The 19,445-nt window shown below is 54.2% G+C and overlaps 7 protein-coding genes across 7 annotated transcripts; 3 read left to right on the top strand and 4 right to left on the bottom strand.

Annotated features, from left to right (window-relative positions):
- Nucleotides 1–896: 896 nt before the first annotated feature.
- ATEG_09135 (copper amine oxidase) lies at nt 897–3,074 on the bottom strand (the record flags this gene model as incomplete). Its single annotated transcript, XM_001217756.1, has 4 exons — nt 897–1,096; nt 1,151–1,776; nt 1,826–2,117; nt 2,186–3,074. 4 exons carry the CDS (start codon nt 3,072–3,074, stop codon nt 897–899), a joined length of 2,007 nt encoding a protein of 668 aa, XP_001217757.1.
- Nucleotides 3,075–3,534: 460 nt separating this feature from the next.
- Nucleotides 3,535–4,844, bottom strand: ATEG_09134 (glycoside hydrolase family 76 protein; the record flags this gene model as incomplete). Its single annotated transcript, XM_001217755.1, has 3 exons — nt 3,535–4,107; nt 4,153–4,697; nt 4,751–4,844. The coding sequence occupies 3 exons, from the start codon at nt 4,842–4,844 to the stop codon at nt 3,535–3,537; spliced, it is 1,212 nt and encodes a 403-aa protein (XP_001217756.1).
- A 1,243-nt stretch (nt 4,845–6,087) lies between these two features.
- Nucleotides 6,088–8,527, top strand: ATEG_09133 (putative C6 transcription factor; the record flags this gene model as incomplete). Its single annotated transcript, XM_001217754.1, has 9 exons — nt 6,088–6,125; nt 6,175–6,294; nt 6,346–6,386; nt 6,482–6,616; nt 6,662–7,206; nt 7,258–7,531; nt 7,581–7,756; nt 7,803–7,986; nt 8,034–8,527. 9 exons carry the CDS (start codon nt 6,088–6,090, stop codon nt 8,525–8,527), a joined length of 2,007 nt encoding a protein of 668 aa, XP_001217755.1.
- A 1,291-nt stretch (nt 8,528–9,818) lies between these two features.
- ATEG_09132 (DUF3431 domain-containing protein) lies at nt 9,819–10,996 on the top strand (the record flags this gene model as incomplete). Its single annotated transcript, XM_001217753.1, has 2 exons — nt 9,819–10,600; nt 10,972–10,996. 2 exons carry the CDS (start codon nt 9,819–9,821, stop codon nt 10,994–10,996), a joined length of 807 nt encoding a protein of 268 aa, XP_001217754.1.
- A 1,432-nt stretch (nt 10,997–12,428) lies between these two features.
- On the top strand, nt 12,429–13,562 carry ATEG_09131 (putative allergen Asp F4-like; the record flags this gene model as incomplete). Its single annotated transcript, XM_001217752.1, has 1 exon — nt 12,429–13,562. One exon carries the CDS (start codon nt 12,429–12,431, stop codon nt 13,560–13,562), a length of 1,134 nt encoding a protein of 377 aa, XP_001217753.1.
- A 564-nt stretch (nt 13,563–14,126) lies between these two features.
- On the bottom strand, nt 14,127–16,391 carry ATEG_09130 (Zn(II)2Cys6 transcription factor; the record flags this gene model as incomplete). The annotated part of the gene is made up of 2 exons (XM_001217751.1): nt 14,127–14,482; nt 14,531–16,391. The coding sequence occupies 2 exons, from the start codon at nt 16,389–16,391 to the stop codon at nt 14,127–14,129; spliced, it is 2,217 nt and encodes a 738-aa protein (XP_001217752.1).
- A 646-nt stretch (nt 16,392–17,037) lies between these two features.
- On the bottom strand, nt 17,038–18,953 carry ATEG_09129 (nucleobase cation symporter-1 family protein; the record flags this gene model as incomplete). The annotated part of the gene is made up of 5 exons (XM_001217750.1): nt 17,038–17,511; nt 17,564–18,318; nt 18,467–18,644; nt 18,716–18,786; nt 18,854–18,953. The coding sequence occupies 5 exons, from the start codon at nt 18,951–18,953 to the stop codon at nt 17,038–17,040; spliced, it is 1,578 nt and encodes a 525-aa protein (XP_001217751.1).
- Between the last annotated feature and the right edge of the window lie 492 nt (nt 18,954–19,445).

Below are 19,445 nucleotides of genomic sequence, written 5' to 3'. Positions count from 1 at the left end.
CCAACTCGCTACGCGTGGAATATCCAGTCCATCAGCTTGATGTTACTCTAGCACGCGTACAGTCCGCGCGTCAAGACTATTTGGCGCTTCGAACACACCTGGAGAACCAACTCCATTGAAATATAGATGATATATCAATTTCCATGCTAACTCTCAACAAACCTCCAGACACCCGTTTAGGTACAACTCCAACCCGTCGTAATCGATCATCTCACATCACAGCACAGGCGGCTAGTCACGGCTTCTCGGCCGCCTTAGGAGGATACTCCTTTCCATCCTTTTCCACCTTGGGCGCACAGGTGCAGCGGTCTCCCTCAGGAATGGCATCCATGACTGTGGGCACGTGGTTGCCGCATCCCCACCAGGTGGCCTTGTCTGCGCGGTGTTAGTAGTGAAACCTATCAACTCGCAGGGTCACATACGGCAGGTCGAGCAGGTGGCCTTCATGCACATGTTGGAGAGTAGTATAGAGGGTAATATGGATTGGGATTGTTGGACTGGACGCGATAAGAGGCAATGATGGCGGGGAGTTCAAGCTCGGGTTAAATAGTGGTGGCGCGTGGGGTCTTAGTCATGATGGGTCATCGCCGAAGTTGATCCCCGAGAGCCCGAATGGTTTTGGCTTCATCTCGAGGTTAACAAAATCGGTCATTGTAGTAGGATGTCTGTCGTTTATACAGTCTGTAGATAGGTCGATTGAGGTCGGTATAGGGTTTTTCTAGAATGTTGCTTGTTTGCAGGGCTAATCCCCAAGGTCCTTTCGATGACGTCTGCGGGGATCGGCATTTGTTTATCGGCGATGTAACTACTTGACTCGAAATACGTTGCTCGAGGTCATCTGAATTAGTCGTTATTGACGTGACTACATACATCTATCGCGGCCGTTTCTCATGCAGCTAGAGCTTCCCCTTCGCTGGCCCACAGCACGCCGCAGGCTCCGGATGCAAGGTTGACTTGTTGAACGACTGAGTCGACTGGGGCACATCAAGCGCCGGGTTCTTGGTGAAGAAGCCATCCGGACGAAGCATGACGCTTACCCGCTCCATAGGCATGACGGGGAAATCCTCAATGCGGGGGTTATGGGTCAGGCCGAAGGCTGTTGATCGCGTTAGCATTCAAGACCGTGGTGGGTACATCGCCGACAACTTACTATGCCACAGGACAACATCCTCATTCTCAACATTGTCATTCCGCTGCACCCACTTCTCAACGCCCTGGCTCTCCTTGCTCTGGTTGGTGAACTCGCCGCCGGCGTAGAGCTCGTCATCCTGGTACTTGGTGACCCAGATCGGCTTAGTTGCGAACATGGCACGCTTCACCCCGAACGAGCGCGGGCTCGCCAGCAGCATCTGACTCGGCGAGGCCATCAGCTTATACGACACCGGCTTGTAGGTGATGGGGTTGATGATGGAGTCGTTGCGGATTTTGAACACGCGGTGCCGCTCGACGCTGGTGTCGGCCGTGCCGCTCTTCCGCAGGACCGTCTCTTCCGTCGTGTAGCCCACCTTCCACGGGTTATTCTCGTCCTCGGGCATGGGGACGCTGTCTTGGTAGAAGACTGTGTTTTTGTGGCCGTCGATCGCGGGGTCCATCCGGAAGGAGAACATGTGCTGGTGGAACGGCGCCATGACGCCGGGCCCGACGTTGGTGCCTCCATGGGAACGGTGGATGCCGAGGAGTCTGGTTGTCGAAAGGGCACCGTCGAGGAGAATGCCGGTCGCGCGGACTTCCAGCTCGATGTTGGCGGCTTGGTCGAAGATGAAGACGAAGACGTATCTGATTCCGTGTTAGTGAATGGTCAACGGGTTGGGACACGTGCTCTTACTCGTAGTTGCTAACAGTGGCGATCATCTGCAGGACGAGTTGGCGGTTGCGGACAACAGTCGCGGCGCCGGTGCGGTAGTTCGTGTGCTTGTGCTGAAGACCATTGTCCTGTTCGTGCATGCAGATGACGTTCTGGAGGTGCACTGGAGTGCCTTTGGAATCGGCCCGATATCCATCGAAATACTTGATATGGCCGAGGCAATCACATCCCAGCGACAGCTGGTTCGCTGTGATGCCGAATCCAACGTCACCAACATCGAAGGCTTGCTTACGATGGTAGGGTGCGCGGGGATCTGAGGACTTATTAGTTCGGTTCTAGCAGTACACTGCAATGGCAACGCGGGCGTAAACAATGACATACCTCCATAAGGCACGGTCATTTCCGACACAGACAGCCGGTAGAACAGGTTGCGGTTGTCATAAGTGACATTGTAAATGACAAGACCCTCACGACTGTTGAAACCGACGTGGAATCTCCACTTCTGCCATGATACAACGTTTCCTTGCAAGTTGAAGGATGGCCCTTCAGGCTGCTGCACGATATAGGGCTTCAGGTCCGTCCGAAGAGGTTCACCCAGGAGGTCGTGGGCATATTGGATGGTCTCGACCGGTTTCCACGGCTGAGTCTCGGTTGTCTGGGCATCCGGGCCACCAGGAAGGTAGTCCATACGGACCAGCTCCCGAGTCAGACCGTCGAAGACTGGCGAGAACTTGCACGGCACGGAATAGTGGTTGTTCTGAGGGTGGTCGGTCGTCACGACGTACATATAGCACTGGAACAACCGCCGCGTCTCCTTGGGGTCATCGGTTCCGTAGATCCACGGGTCGTTGCAGACAGTCACGCCCTTGGGGAGCTGCATCTTGGCGACTTCGGCCTTCACCGCCGGGTGGTTGAGACACAGCTGCTCGATCTCGATGAGCTCATCTGGGTCAACGGGCCCCTGGATCTCCTTGGGGAGCTCCTTTGCATACACAACGGACCGCTTTCCCGCATTCAGCAGCGCCTTGTAGAAGGCACCGGTGTCCATGCGATGGAACAGCACCTGCAGCAGCCGAGTCGGTCTGGGCGGTAAGGGCTTGCCCAGTCTCTCGGCCTCAATGAAAGGAACAACCTCCTTCTTAATGGGCTCCTGCACATCGATCTTCTTGTACCGCAATGGCACCTTGGGGAAGGCGGCCTCCAGAATCCTGGTGGCCAGGTGGATCTCCCCGGGCGTGATGGGATCGAAGGGATGCGGGACTGCTGCCATGATTGTGTCTTTCCTGATTGAGATGATGAGAGGAGAGAGATCCAAGCCAATAAACCCGGAGAACGTCTGACTTATATAGCAAGAGTCCCCTCTTCGTATCTCGTGGGTCTGGGTCTTGAGTGCTGTCGAAGAGGATATCCTCCGATCCTTCAGAGTGGTGATAGGCCTAAACGGGTGAAGTATCGCCAACGGCCACTGCTGATTGGCCGGTGGATACCCGGGCGTATCTCTTCCCGAATCGGGTTAGTTCAGTATGGGGAGAAGTCACGGGACTTTTCTGTTAGTCATAGGAATTAGTCATCATTCCTCTTGCCTTCCTTTTCGGGATAGGGATATCCTCTTCCCCACGCTGGCTCTGCAGACAAGAGCAAGGTACATTGGCGACAGACATGTCGGAGGTAGTACGTTTTGCTGATTATTACAAGAATTGGCAGATTGATGCCCGCACCAACCACCTCACTCATGTCACCATCAAACATGTCCATGCGATGATCATCCCCACAACCCCAACTGTCCCAAATGCCGCTCCGACTCTATCAGCGGTGGTAATGGGCTTGGGCTCAGTAGGATCCTTGTCTGAACCTGATCCAGTCCCAGCAGAGGCATCTCCCTTGCTTGTTCCTCCGGTGCGCGTCGTCATAGGACCATTCACCGTATCCAAAAGATTGCTCTGCACAAACTCCAGTGCTGACATCTGCTCGCCTGCGCCGGTGGTACCATCGTAAGTCCCGGTTGTCCAGCGCATTCCGCAATATGTTCCCGTCTTGCCTCCGACGCATTGTGCGGCCGCCGCCTGCGCAGTAGCCCGGAGACGCTCCAGAATGGTGTCGCGCGTGAATGGAGCCAGCTTGGCTACATCGCCCATCCATCGTGCCAAGTACCCCTTAAAGGAGAACTGATCTGTTCCGCATGTTCCATACGTCTCACACAGTGATTCATATACCACGTTCTTGGACGACGCGTTCTGGGACAAGAACACGCTTTGCGCGTCCAACAGGCCCTCTATCCGCTGCTTCCACTTTTCATCGCCAGTCTAGACCAAGTCAGCGCGATCACACCTGGACGATGGACGCCATACATAATTCCACATATGAGCCGCTCCGTGCAGGAACACCCCGTTGTTATACGTCCATTGGTTGTGGTTCATGTCGGTGCAATTGTTCGTATCGCTCGTTCCATCATACACCTGCATTTTTGGCCCGATGATCCCTACGCCTGACGTCCAATCCCACATCTTCTCCGCCCACTCGGTGTAAGTGTTGTTCCCTGTATATCGGGCCAGTCGAGCGGCGATGTTAAAGAAACACCCGTTCGAGATCGCATTTCGATAGTTGTATCCGTTGTTGAAGGAGTATATCTGCCATTTGAGCCCTCCACCACATTTTTCGGTATTCCACCGTTCAGACTGCTGGTTGAACACCGCCTGTGCCAAAGCCAGCCACGACGGCTGGTCGTCCGGGGGGTTCTCGAAATTCAACTCTGCCGCCCGCAGCGCCGTAAATGCCCAGAAGGCCTGGTCGTCATTTCCTTCAGTCCGCGTTTGGTTGGGAGGCATGAAGTCGGCTGTTGGGGATGCTTGATGGAGAATTGCCTGCATCGTGATGTTGTTGTATGTGGTGTCGCCTGTGTAATACCAGTAGTTCACCAGGGTGCCGAAGAAGGCACCGGCCTCTCACCAGTAGTATGGCTCTGGTAGGTTTCCGGGTGTGTCGCCGGTGTTGTTTCCCGTGTAGAAGCTGACCATGTCCCAGGCCAGCTCACTCGCGACATGTTTGATGTTCGCTGGTGGATAGTTAACATAGTTGACATCGGTGGAGCCCCAGTGTTTGGGACCACGGGTTCGCTAGTATGCATACCGATGTCATCAAGTTTGAGGTCTATGGCATTGGCCAAGGTCCAGGACAGAGGTATGATGCAGAACTGCAGGAACCGCACTTGTCGGCCTTGGTTCCCCATGACTTGCTGGCTTCAAGAGAGCCCTGGAGGATGGAGACAAATACGACAGCCAAGCAGTCCCAAGCAATGCTTCATAAATACCCAGGCCGAGGCAAATCTGAAACATTGTCGGAACAAATTGTCGCCTTCATCTAGAGGAAGTAACATGATTGGCGAGTATCTCAAGGATGCACTTAGTGCCTATCAAACCAGCCCAATCCTTTGGCCCCTGCACTAGCATGGAGTTGGTCTAGATTGCAAGTCTCCATCCGCTTGAGAGACTAAATGAGAATAGATAAGTATAACAGTGGCCTTAGGAAGGTCGGGAGATGATAATTCCACTCGAAAGCCAGGTTTGTATAGCGTACAGTATTGTGCCTCCTGTATGTCTACCAGGTAGTAGTATAATCGGCTTGTTCTAGACCGACAGGATCACACCACAAGACCTGGAACCATCCTGCTGACTGCACACAAAAACAGAAAGGTATGCAGGACTCAAGGATGTTAGAGCGAAGGAGCTTCTCGTTGTAACCCTCCCCTGCCGGAGCAATAACCGATCCTTTGCCAAGCCAGTCCGTTGTGAGTAGTGGGGAGAAGAGTGGCTGAGTGAGCTGGAGCGCATATACCCGACGAACTGAAACATTAGTTGCAAAGATCCCGGGCATGGGATTGTAGGCAGACACGTTGTATGGGGGATTCTGGAAATCAAGGGTTTGCGATCTCATCGTCCGCAATATAGAAAGGCTCCGATACCTTCAGTTTGCAGATATGCATACACGTATCCCGTGGTTGGGAGTTATATATCATGAGACAGCAGATGCATCTAACACAGCAATTGTTGACACTGACAATCAATCACACGTATATGCAACTATATATACCTTATTCCACGACAATTCATCTACAATCACATTTCAGCTCATTTAGCATTGTATATTATCCACTGGATTCCCATCTGGAAATTTCCTAAATAGACACCATTGCGGGGTGGATGAGTCATCCACTGATAACGAGGCAACCCCGCACACTATGAGAAGGCCATATTATCACTCGACTGTGTCATAATATAAAATACAAAATGGACCAGTCACAGCGCCCAAAACGGACGTCAAATGCGTGGGTGCATTGTATGACTGCCAACTGCTCAATTGCTAACAATCAACAGCTGTCAGCGATGCCGCAGCCGCAAGGTGAAATGCACCGGGAACTACCCCTGCGATAAGTGCAAACAGCGTAACCAAGAATGCGTTTTTGAAGAAGATAGAAAGATAGTGGTTTCTGAGGAGTACGTGACGACCAGACCTTTGCAGAGTGTTGCTAACGATGCATTGCGCAGGCTATTCTTATCTCTAAAGCGCAAGGTGGATGAGCTCGAGGGTACGATCCCGCCTGTGAGAACCAAGCGTCCATGCAATGATGGTAATCCTCACTGCTCTATGCATATATATCGATATATTGATGATTAAGTGCAGATCGATCATCGGAGGTCCCAAGGGCCACAACTCCCGAGGCCCCAGAAACGAGTCGCGTGGACGAGCGATTTGCGTTGAACCCTCTGGTATCCCCGTCTACATATCTCAAGAACGATGGTCGGAGACGCACTTGGTGTAGGTCCGCCCCTCTCATAGCGACATAGACGCTAATAAGACCAGTATTCCTCGGCCCAACATCAACATGGTCATACAGCCGCCGCGTGTTGAACATCATCCAGTCCCGCCTGAACCCGAGCAATACGAAACCAATTCCCCTGGCCGTCGACGGCGACGCATATCAGCTCCACTGGCGCCAGGCAAGCTCCGAGGAGCTACCCGATATCAGCGGACTGCCCTCCCTGGAACATGCGCTGTACATGCTGAACACTGTCCAGTTCCACTTTGGCCATCTGTACCGGCTGTTCGACGAAGACGAGTTCCTGCGCAATCTTCACGAGTTCTACGACAATGCTGCGGCCAAGGTGCAGTCAAATCGCCTGTGGTATGTGCAGTTCCTGATGATCCTGGCTTTTGGCGAGGCATTCCTCGCGCCGGTGCGCAAAGCAGCCAATACGTCTAGCTGGACGAAGTACTTTTCGCGCGCCATGTCCCTGCTGCCGGATGTGACGGGGTTGTGGCAGGAGCCGATTCTGTCGATTGAGGTGCTTGCGCTTATTGGGCTTTATTTTCACTCGGTGGATATGCGGGATACGGCATATGTTTATGTAAGTTGTGTACTCCGGAGGAAGGGCGACGGCTAAGTGGGTAATGGACAGATTGGTCATGCGATGCGCATGGCTATTGTGGAAGGGTTTCATCGCGCGCTTCCGGTCGAGCAGCTTGGGCGGAGGTTGGTAGACAGGTGCAGTAATATATGGTGGACAGTCTACATCCTGGATCGGAAGTTTGCGTCGCTGAACGGCTCCCCGAACTCGATCAACGATGATGAGATTACTACCGTCCTGTGGGACCCGCGGACCTCGTCGAAGAAAGAAGCGGCTTTGAGTCTGAATGTGAGGATCTCACAGGTCATTACGCGAGTGCTGAACAGTGAGTTGCTTTGCCGTATCCTTGATTCGACGGTTTTGACCTTGTGTAGCTGTCTACAGCGCGGATGGAACGCTTGGCGGGCTGTTTCTTAGAAAGCTACGATCTGTCCTACAGGAGATGACAGAACTATCGCGAGAGTTGGAGGACGTTTTTGCGCATCGTTTTTCGAACTCGGTTGATGCCCCTTCTGGCATGACTACGCGGCTGACATTGTCCTGTCATTTGGTAAGAAAAGTTGAGAACAAGGAGAGGTGGAGACTGACCTTCATAGTGCATCATAGTTACCACCAGGCCACTCGTTCTGAGTCTTTTATGGGAAAGAATCAGCTGCTTCGAGGAAGGCGACACATTTCGAACGCTGTCCTCCCCTGTTCGCACCATTCTCCAGGCCTCCATCGACTCGTCCATCAAGTCACTCAGGATATTGACTGCGCTGCGGGACCAAAACCTCCTCGGTACGTCCATTCACCGTGTGACAGAATGCGCTGCTAACACCCAACAGAAACATTCCTCCCATTTGACCTGGAGAATCTCTTCTCCTCTTTTTTCAATCTATCCTTGATCTCCGCAACAATCCCCGACGTCGTGATGGACCCCAGCTATCGGGAAATGGGATTCGGCCTGCTGGACGACATGATTGCCAGAGGAAACTGCGTAGCGCAGCTTCGGAAGTCAGAGATGGAGCTGTTGGAGGAGCTTGTTCAACCTCTTGTCCACCCACTGGATATGCAACCAAGGCAGCGTCTGGCGAGCCCACCGGCCGAAGATCATATTACCGATCAAGAACCAAGTGCGACATCACAATTCGGGGTAGACCTCCACGGTGCGACAGGTGCGCCAGATGAGGATCTGGGATTCGACTGGCGTGACCTGGGACTGTCGCTTAATCACATGCTGTCCGTCACGGACCAGTTGAATACGAACAGTTTGGTTCTGAATGCTGAGCGCGAGCAGTTGCAGACGGATCTGTGGTTGTGGTGCGATGAGCAGGCCTAGCGGTGGTAGCTGCTGCTCTAGGAACTGCCGTTCTCTTACCTACACCCTATCCACCCGTGGACTGTATATAGATTTGCAATATGCTCCGCAGTATTGTACCACATACCGCGATTCAAGTCATACAGCCTCGCTTGAATATAAAATGTCACCCCTTTTCTTAATCACTATACGTCATATGCAACATTCGGTTCTTTTCATGGACGATAGCCAGGACATAAATAGCCCTATCCACCCAGCGTCTATCACAGTCCCAAAAAGTCCCTTCTCTCGTATCCACAGATCCAAATAACATCTCCAGTATGAAGTGTGCCATTATATTCACTCTTGCCAAGTAAGACCCCATCCCCTGTTCAGTCTTCCCCTTAACTCACCATTCCAGTCTGGCCGTTTCTACTGTGGCCATCAGTTGTTGGGACCAAAGAAGCCCGGCAAGAGGCGTCAGATGCGTGCCGCGGAATCGTCGGTGCCCCTGGGGGTACCGTCCTGTCTTTTATGATGACCCGTATCCGTGCTGGCGGGGTGCGCGTTGTTGCGTTTAGCTTGGGTTGAGAGACTGCTGTTTTGCCTATACTTTTGGCGGCATGTCTATCACTCATCAATGGGCTTTGGTTTGACTTGATGTGACAGCGGATATCATGAGGATACGACTCTGTACGTAACTGCTTTGGTATCTGCGTCAGATAATGAGAGACAGACCACTATTGCTTATATCCTAGCTGAGGGCTCAGTCCGTACAACCACGGATGGGGCCGGTTGAGCCGTCCTTGGCGGCAGTTAGCGAACCGGCTCTGAAGAACCGCACGAAGACATCCGTCATTTGCTGGTTGACAGAGGCACGGGCGATTCAAGAAACGTGCGGAACCATGGGTCGTGTTGAAAATTCAACCCGGTTCTGTATTCGGCATTGAGGTCGTTCGAAGTATGGCAGACTCCAGATGCTCCAGATGCTTCTTGCTCCAAGACCAGACAAGAAATATCGGTGGAGCATGTTGAAGCTTGGCCAACGTGAGTGGCCTGACGATCCCTCTGTGCCGCGTTGGATGGGGCTGTGTTTGAAGCTATAGAAGTAGTCTGTTATATGTGCAGTCCGGATATGCCGGCACCAGTCGGCACCGCGAATCCGTCAGTGGCCACCAGTCAGATTAGCAGACGATGCGGTACTAAAACAGTTGTCCCCGCATGCGCAAAAGTGCCCTCCGTAGTCGAGATTTACCGTAGTCTCGTCCTCTACCAAGATGGAGCAGCATTGCTGGTGACTTTCCTGTCCTGCAGGACATAAACCCTACGCACAATGCGACGAAAGACCACCAGATCCCTGATCCATCTAGTGGTCTTCGGGTGCATCGTATTCCTCCTGGTCTTCCTCAACCGCCCCCCATCCCCGAACAAGTCCTTCCCCTGGACTCGCGTCCGCTACCAATCCACCAGCAAAGTCCCCGAAACGCGCGGCATCTGTCCCGGCCTCGAAAAAACCACCAAACCCGCCCTGGTCGTCTCCCGCGTCGCCGCCGACGGCGACGCCTCCTGGCTCGACGCCCTCTCGCAGCGCTACCACCTCTGCATCTACACCGTCGATGCGCCCGCCGACCCAACCTCGAAATACCTCCAGGTCCCCGCGAACCGCGGCCACGAGGCAATGGCCTACCTCACCTTCCTGATCGACAACTACGAGCACATCCCCGCGGGCGGGGCGGTGTTCGTGCACGGCTCGCGCTTCGCCTGGCACAACGACCACCCCGAGTACGACAACGCCGCGCTGCTGGCGGCGTTGAACGTGGAGGCTGCGCTGGAACCAGCCGGGTATCATAATATGCGCTGCGACTGGAGCACGAGCATGTGTCTGCCGGCGGCACCGGCGCAGGGCAGTCTGGAGAATAATTTCCAGGCGGTGCTGGAGCCGTGGAGTGCGCGGATTGCGTCGGACAAGGCGCTGCCGCGTGCGCTGGCGACGATATTTGGAGGCGATGAGGAGCACGAGGTTGCGAAGATGGGACGCACGGATACGCTGCGCGCGCAGTGTTGTGCGCAGTTCGTGGTGTCGCGCGAGAGTATCAGGCGGCATGCGCGCGAGGAGTATGTTGCCCTGAGGCAGTGGTTGTTGGATGGGAGGGAGGCGGTTGGGAGGGATAGGATGCTCCGCGATGATCGGGTCGCCGGGCGCATACTGTCGTATATGTGGCATGTCTTGTTTATCAGGCAGCGTGCGGATGATCTCGAGCATCCGTTGACTGGGGATGGGCGCGGTGTGAATCTGGATCGGTTGAATGTGCAGGCTTGTCCGAGGGCCGATGAGTGTTATTGTCGCTTATATGGTCGCTGTGGACTGAGTCAGTGTAGAGGGCCTGGGAGTTGTTTGGGGCAGTATACACTGCCGAATCATCTGAAACTGCCGGATGACTGGGCTGAGACTCATTCGTAGATAGAAAGGCTTCATTTGTATATAGACAGTGTATTGGTTTGGATGACTGATGAGTTACGCTATGTGTTCTGCATTCATGGCCAGAGGGATGTTGTCTCGTGTCTACGGAAATAATGTACGTCTGGGATCCGCCGCAGTATTCATAGGTGCTCTTCTCCATATCTTCCATAGATGGTATTCGTGGTAAACCCCGAGCACTCGGTATTGTCTAGTCCAATGAGACTGGAGTGACAACCACAGTGATATTCTACTATACACCACAAGAAGATTCTACTAACCACACTGCCATTGGAAGAGAGACGAAACTGCTCTGTATACTAGTAACGGTCTGGTGGAGCCCTCGGCTTGAGACACGCCGCCTCGCATGCAATAAGGAGACACCCAAGGCCACCAAGAACATTCCCAACAGGAATTTATATGAACTCGTCACTCAACTAGCGCCAGTCGAAGCCACTCACGCAAGCCATCAATGGCCAACAAACCGGAGAACAAAGTGGCAGCCACGCATACGTAGGCGGGCCCACCGGCCCAGTCGATTTGCCGTCGTCTCTTCTCCGTATACGACGCTTCGGAGATATCCAATTTCCCACCCAACTACAGAGTACCTCCACTGCATTCTTCTTCCAGCGCCAAATGCCCAGAATTCCTTTCCGAATCAAACCATGGAAGCAACATTCCTCACGTGGGGATCGTCGATCGGGACGGAGCGAGAACGCCATGGCGATGGAAGTCTCAGACAACGATCCACACCCCCGACAATACATTAAGCACTTCGGGCGTATCGAAATTCATCTGCCTAAGTGGCCAAGCTTTCGCTAAGCCGTAGTCTTACACGCTAAATGGGTGCCTCCACTTCGTTGCATCCTTTCGGGTATGGGGTGATGGAAGCGGCGTATGGTTTGCCTCGACACATATGCCCTAGACCGTGCACGCCCCTGAATCCACGATCTAGATTCTGTTGGCGCCGAGCATACGTGTGCCACGGCTGTGTCTGTCCTTGGCGGCTATGGGATTGCAGGTGTTCTGGTCGGGTATGGGTATGACCTTGGTAGGGGTGCGGACTATGAAGGGGTGGTTGGTATGCCATGTCTCAATGCAGAAAAATGTACACAACACAACAACAACAATGATGCATCCTATATAGACCTGTACGAGGACCGGGACTTTGCTGTTCTGAAATCTCGGGGTTCTTTCGAGGCGTCCTCCCCTTCTCGTGGACCCATCGACGCAATTTCGACTGGTCGAGGCCGGGAATTCGAAACGAACTATAGTACGACGCCGACGTCTGTCACTATGAAGGCTTGGTGGGCTGCTGACGATTCATTTGTCTGATCTGGTCCCACCCGTCTACTGTGGCTGCTCGTCGGCGCTATATAGTATACATCAGCTGTCTCCTGGGTCACTTGTGATTCTTCCAACAACCAACACACTCTTTTATGCAGTTTTCTTGATATTCTTCTTCATTCTTGCGCAGCATCCACAATGCACTTGCAGTGGAAGTCACTCCTTCTTTTCCTTGCCGCCGCTGACGCCGTCCTGGCTAGAGGCCATGGCCGCCAGCTTCGGCACCATCTGCGCAGACACGCTCCTCCGGGCCCGGTTGCCCAGGAACAACATCTTGACGCGAGAGACGCCGGCGTCGAGGCTAGAAACGTCAGGACAGTTGTAGACTTCGACGTCGTGACCGTCACTACCACGATCTTTCCCAACATCCCTGTCTCTACCGGCACTACTCTAACCACGACCGTTGCTCCCGCACCCGCGCGGACATCCGCCGCCAACGACATCGACATCACCACAGCGGACAGCGACAACCTCGCCGTCAGCGTCGGCTTGGGCCTGGGTGTGACCGCGGGCGTGAGCATCGGCCTGAGCGCGTCTGAACCAACCTCGACTACCAGCACCATCTACACCACCACCAGCAGCACCACCAGCACACCCTCCTCAACAGCCGTCTCATCCAGCTGGACCTCCACCCCCGCCAGCGGCAAATTCTCCACCGCCGGCTTCGGCGGCGTGACCAACTCGTCCGGCAGCGGGATCAGCTACGCCGGCAACGTCGGCAACCCCTGGGGCAGCAACATCATCGAAGTCAGCTCCTCCGCCGCCTCGCAGTACAAATACGTCGCGCAGTTCACAGGCAGCAACACCGAGGACTGGACGGTGGTCTTCTGGAACAAGGTCGGGCCCGACGGCAAGCTGGACGGGTGGTACGGGCACTCCGCGCTGAACTTCACCCTCGCCGCCGGCGAGACGCGGTACGTGGCGTTTGACGTGAACTCGCAGGGCGCGTGGGGCGCCGCCGCCGGCGACTCCTTGCCGACGGATGAGTACGGCGGGTATGCGTGCACCTGGGGCGAGTTCGATTTCGGGAACTCGGAGAACGACGGGTGGTCTGGGTGGGATGTTTCGGCTATCCAGGCGCAGTCGGCCGGGTTGACGGTGCAGGGAATGAAGATTTGTGAGCATACGGGTGAGAACTGCTCGTATATCACGAGTGGGGTGAAGACGGTGGTGAATGCGTACACGGAGGACAAGAAGGCGATCGATGGGATTGGGGGCGCGGTTACGGCGGGCGCTGTTCGGTTGAAGGTGCAGGTGGATTATAGCGGGTAGGGGGTAGACACCCGGGTGTATATAGCTGAGCTATTGGTATATATCTTCCTATATCGTATTGCTTCAATGTCTGTAAGCATGCTCTAACTTACGCGAGGAGGAACATGTTAGACCGGCTGGATCTAGAAATGTCCAAAAGTCCAATGGGGTGACTGGCACTATACAACAGTGATATCAACCATCTCCTCCGTAGACATCTCATCCAAAGACCCCACAGACTGCACATTGTACTTCGGATTCGACGCATCTCGCAGCAAAGCCTCCATATCAGCACTCCCATCCGGGGTACTATTCGCTCCCGACGAGGAGCTCCGCGTTTTCAACAGCTCAATATCCAGAAAATCAAGACTGAACACAGACTCCCCCTTACCCTCCTGCACCACCCCCATGCGAAATCGCGGCTCATCCTGCACAAGCGGCGGTGTGTCGTCTCCCTCCGGGAAGAGCTGCGTGAGCGCACTTTCGAAATCCTCGGGTAGATCTGGTTCGGTGTGTAGGTCTTTCGAGGGTTCTTCGAGTTCGGGGACGACGGAGAGGTTGAAGGCACTTGCGCGCGGGAGGCCTTTAAGGATGGTTTGGGGTGATTCTGTCGGGTGGGCCGAGTGTCGTGCGCTTGTGCTGGTCGTGGGTGTTCCTCGCACCCGTTCGCGAGGCGTGGTAATCCCGGATTCGGGCTTTGTGGATGATAGACACATCTGCATGGTTGCTACGCGCATGCGCTCCAGGGAGTCCTGGCACTCGCGGGCGTGGGGGTAGATATCTGCCATGCCGGCGAGGACGGCAGTGCCTGTGAGAATGGTGCAGTCGATTTCGTCGAGGGTCTGAGGATGTCAGTGGGTATGATTCAAAACGGCGGGCAAGACATACAAGAAGATTGCGGATCAACTGCGAGTTCCATATGGCGAACAGAAATAGAGTTCCTGCAACGGGTTAGCGAGTATGTGTGCATGGGATAAGGGCAGGCATACCAGCAAGGAAAATGTTATGCGTGGCGAGAAACGTGCAGTTCCCCGAATCCAAATGATGCACCAGCCGGTAGCTCTGCAGCACCTTCCGGCTCGCCTCGACGATTTTGAAGTGGGTAAAGTCATCCTTTGACCCTTCTCCCGCCGCCAGATGCGTAGCGTTCATATGCGACGGCGGCAGCATGCGAGCCAGCTCGAACGGTACCTTGACCTCGTGTCGGTACAGTAAGTTGATTGTTTTCCAGTAATCGAGTTCCAGGCGGACGATGGGAACCCACGTTCCGGTTTCTTCGCGGGAGGGGATGCAGCTTTTCCACTCGTCGAGTCGCCGGTTGACGTCCCTTTTCCACGAGCCAAACGACTCGAAATAGTCCAGTGGTGACGAAAGTATAGACGTCGCTGGCGGACCGGTGTTGCTGGAGCTGCTTCGCGAGGATTGTGCGTGGTGGTATTGAAGGACTTCGTGGATTTCCGACTGGAGCAGTCGTAGTTGGAGAAGATGGCTGGTGAGGAAGTTCATGAGTTTGTTGCTGGAGGAGATGCCGTGGCATGGTACGCCCATTTCTTCGGGCATGGATGGGAAGCCGGTGGTGACCAGGTGGTCCGGGATGGCGAACGGACGCCCGGTGTATGGCGAGACGAGACGGTCCAGACTGTATGCACTCCACCAGAGACGTTGGCATTGCTCCGAAAGCTGGTCTTGCTGCTCGCTACCTTCGTTCGATATGGTCGCTTGATACGACCCGGCGATTAGGCTAGGACTGGCCTCGTCGTAGAGCTTCACGTCGACTGCAGCGCGCAGCGCCAGTCCCACGAGGTAGACGGGCCCGGGACGAATAGGATAGAAGAGGGATAGATGAGCAATCAGCACGGCAGCCTCAAGGCCTTCTAGCTTACTGGATGCGTCATCGCAAGAGCTGAACGCCAGGTGTAAGTGGGTAACAGCAGCAGAGTAGTACTCCTCTGCGGGATGTACGTTTGTCAACGTGTTTCGCTTCCTCTTTAGCCCCTGCCCCGGTAGATCCTTGCCCCTGAGGTTTCCCTCGTTATCAAGCATGATGCAGGTGCCAATAGCGAATAGGATGTATAGCAGGAAAAGGCTGTACGGCCGGTGGCTCTCAGCCCCAGCGTAGGTCCGATTGAGCAGCTGTGCTACCTCGCCCTTATGGAGGGCCGGGACTTGCGGGTATGCTTGTTCGAAGTAGAAGTTGACTAACTTTGCGGCGAGATCCCGGTCCGGGAGCACGAATGATGATGTGGGAGATCTGGGTCGAAGGGCGAAAAGGAGCTCATGTGCTGTGCAGCAACCCGGGTCATGCGTACTGTGCAGCGTATCGATTTCCGACTGGGAGGCAACGTCTGTTGCTTCTCTGGGTGACCTGGGAGAGGACGCACTCGGTCGACTCGAATCCGTTCCACTAGTTGAAATGACGCTACCCCTTCGTTTATATGAGGCTTTGGTATCTCGTTCTTCCTCCGTCGACGCCCGGTAATCATGTGGCGCGCTTCGCTCCATGGTCAACGAGGAATCCGGCTCGAAAGAAACCCCATGCTCGCTCAGGAGGTTCTTGAAGTAGTTGACGCGATCCTCCAGGTAGTATAGATAACTCCGAGGCACCTCCCTCTTCATTAGGGGATCGTAGCCGACGCATCGAGCGCCGGCCTTCTCGCAGGCGCCGCACTGCGGCAGCTGCTGGTCACATCGACTTTTCCGCTGGCGACAACGAGTGCACGAGGAGACGTTCCGGAACGACGAGGCCTGGATGGGCCCTGATGTATCGTCTGCATGTACGTCGACCATCGACTGCGGTGTCTGCAGGCCCTTCCCTTTCTTATGCGTGTCTAAACGCGCCGGGGTCGGCATGATGCAGCCAGGGTATGAAGTTAACGGCGCTTTTCTCAACGATATAACTTAGTAAAAGCTGCTATAGAGCAATAAACAAAACCAGAATGCTGGTTGATTAGGACAATAGATGTCCAGGCAAAGACACGTTCATACAGGGTAAATGTCTTGGACTGAGGGGATGTGGGTGGCGTCAGATACCCCGTCGCTGCGACATGAGGGGGCAACATGCGAAATGACTGTGGATCTCTAGAGTGGTATCCAACTCGACATCCATACGCATTGGCCGTGACTGCTACACTCGAACTTCCCCATCGGCTTAGCGTTGGGCCTGCTAGCTTATCCATTACTCGATCAAAATGCCACATATGGCGATCGGCGTTCGGCTATCGGGGAAGTCTCAGCGGGAAAGTCAGCATCCCCACCTGCTCCCCGTGGGGAGCTCCTTAACGGCGGGATTGGGGACAATGTCGAGGGAATTCATGATGTTGGAACGGGAGAAGGGATCAATTCGTGGTGGGGGTGCTGGGATATAAGCATCCATACATTCAAGTCTAAGTTCTGGTTCCACGAGGGTAAGAGCAGTCAAAACGCTCATCATACTGCATTCCGCAGTGGCTCCTCATATAGCCTGCCCATCGGAGGACGCCGATGGCTCATCCATGGCCTACACGTCCTGCTTGACGTCCTCCACCTCCTCCGCCCCAGCAATCTCCTTCCCCTCAGTAGCATGCATCGATCCTCCCGTGTACGGGATTTCGTTCCAGACATCGCTCATCGCTGGGACGGGAAAGGCCCGGCACAAAGCCCAGTACATGGCCCCCGCCACTATAAAGCCGGAGAAGTAGTTGATGTTGTAGATGTATTCTGCGCCCACTGGCACGTTGGCCCCGACAGCCCCGGCAAATCCCACCACATTGATCATAATCCCACAGATATAGGCCGTGTATCCCCGCCAGGAGACACCCCAAATACCATAGTACGGGCTGTCTTTCTCGGCGCTGTACAGAGCCGGCAGATCCAAGTAGCCCTTGCGCACCAGGTAGTAATCACTGACCATGACGCCAGCTATCGCGGACAGGAAGACGGAGTACGATGAAAGGTAGACAGTGAACTTGTTGGACGAGGCGACCAATGTCCACTATAAGCTGTTAGTAATATTCCAATAGAGCCCGGTGGGAGTGGGGGCTTACTGGGCACATGGCAAGACCGATCGCTGCACAGATGTATGCTCCACGCCGAATCGTGCAGAATCGGGGCAGCAGCGCCGTGAGATTAGTCCCCGCTGATACCGAGTTTGCGGCAATATTGGTTCCCAGCTGCGCAAGCGCAAAGCCAGCCGCAATAACGAAGATACCGAATCTCTCAGCAGAGCTGGCACCTTCGAGGAACATGCCCAGCAGGATGAGCGGGTTCCATACTGCTTTGCCAAAAATGACGGTAGACGACGAGGTGACTACGATACCAATAAACGAAGTCACGGCAAATCCGACCGGAATAGTGATGAGCTGCGACCAGACGGCGTCTCTTGGCCGGCGCGCATATCGACTGAAGTCAGGGTTGTTGATGATCAAGGCGGCAAAGTTGGCGATGCAGTTCATGATGCTTTTCACCACCGCCCAGGCGAGGTCGCTCCCATGTGCGGTATTCGGCTGATGGATGATAGGGCCCATGCCCTTTGCGCGCACGATTGCCCATGCAAAGAAAGCGACCGCACAGGCCGGAGAGACGTATGCCTTGACCGTGAAGAGGTGTCGAATCTTGTAGATGGGGAACCAGAGAGCAGGCAGCGATCCCAGCCAGAAGAGAAAGAAACTGGTGAACTCCATGGTCGTCACGCCTGAGCTGACGGGGATATTGTTGGGGATATTCGCGTAGCTGGGCCAAATCGCCTGGATCATGAGAGTAACACATTGGCCTTTCAGTTTTTGGATTAGTATACGAGTGCCTAATCTGGGGAATGATGTGCGTACCACCGAGGTATGTCTATATCAGGCCGTTATTAGGGTTATCTTTACACTTCATGGGGAGTCATACCTGAACGCCATACCAAATCACGGCCATAGCCGCCCGGTTCAAGACGGGCCAAAACGAACCCCATACCCCAAATGACGCTCTGTTAGCCACGGCAAAGGGTATATGGTAGATGGTAGCAACGCGTCCCAGGGCAACCACGAAGACTGCCGCAATCGCGTAGCCAAACCACACACAGAGCCAGGACTGCCACCACGACAGGCCGTCCACTATCATAGCCGAAGAGATCATCCACGTATTCTGTGGAGCAGCAGTTACTATGGAAGACGCCCCAGTGACTGTTGCAGTCGCGATAGCTTGTAGTAACGTACGACGTTCAATGAATCGGCAATCCAGAAAGCCACAAAGTTGAGCCATTTCCATTGCCGCCTGTCTCGTTCCACTAAGGACGTTGTATGATTATGTGGTCCAGGAGTATCGCAGCGAGTACTGGACGAGTATTATCTTACCTGGTTTCAGGTCATCATTCGTCAACATCAACTCTGCTGTTGTTAAACCAGGCTCTGTAGGCACCTGCAGGGCCTTGACAAGCCGCCTAACAAGAGCCATTTTTTTGTGTAATGGAGCCTATCTTTGGAGATCCCAATTAACAAGTTAGTTGAATGATAGCTCGACCTCTCCGTCCTCTCTCTTGCCTTTTATATGCCGAGTTTATATGCTAAAATCAGTTAAACTTCAACCCCGCACAAGCGGTAAACTGATTCCCACATCCTGATGCACATGTGCCAAGCAGATGGACAACGTGTAGGCATCTTGTGTCCCGAGATCGGCAGTTGAGAAGGTTACCCCAACGCAGGATTAAGGCGGATGGTCAGATTCGTGGAGGAGCGCGGGGTGGGGAAGATCAGGCTATTATGACGACTAAGGGTATACCTCGGAGTAGAGAGTTCAATGTTGCTTCCTGGAGTCTTCGATGTATACAAGGTCTGTCACTTTGCCGTGGAAAAGACCACGCTTCCTTTTACATTGATTCCCTAACTAGTCTAGTGACACCCAGAGTCCAGTCTGCGGTGTACCTAGAATGCTTTTGGATGTTGTCGG

Source organism: Aspergillus terreus, genomic scaffold (genome assembly GCF_000149615.1).
Source record: "Aspergillus terreus NIH2624 scaffold_14 genomic scaffold, whole genome shotgun sequence".
Lineage (NCBI taxonomy): Eukaryota > Fungi > Ascomycota > Eurotiomycetes > Eurotiales > Aspergillaceae > Aspergillus > Aspergillus terreus.
This window is presented reverse-complemented; position numbering and strand designations above follow the sequence as displayed.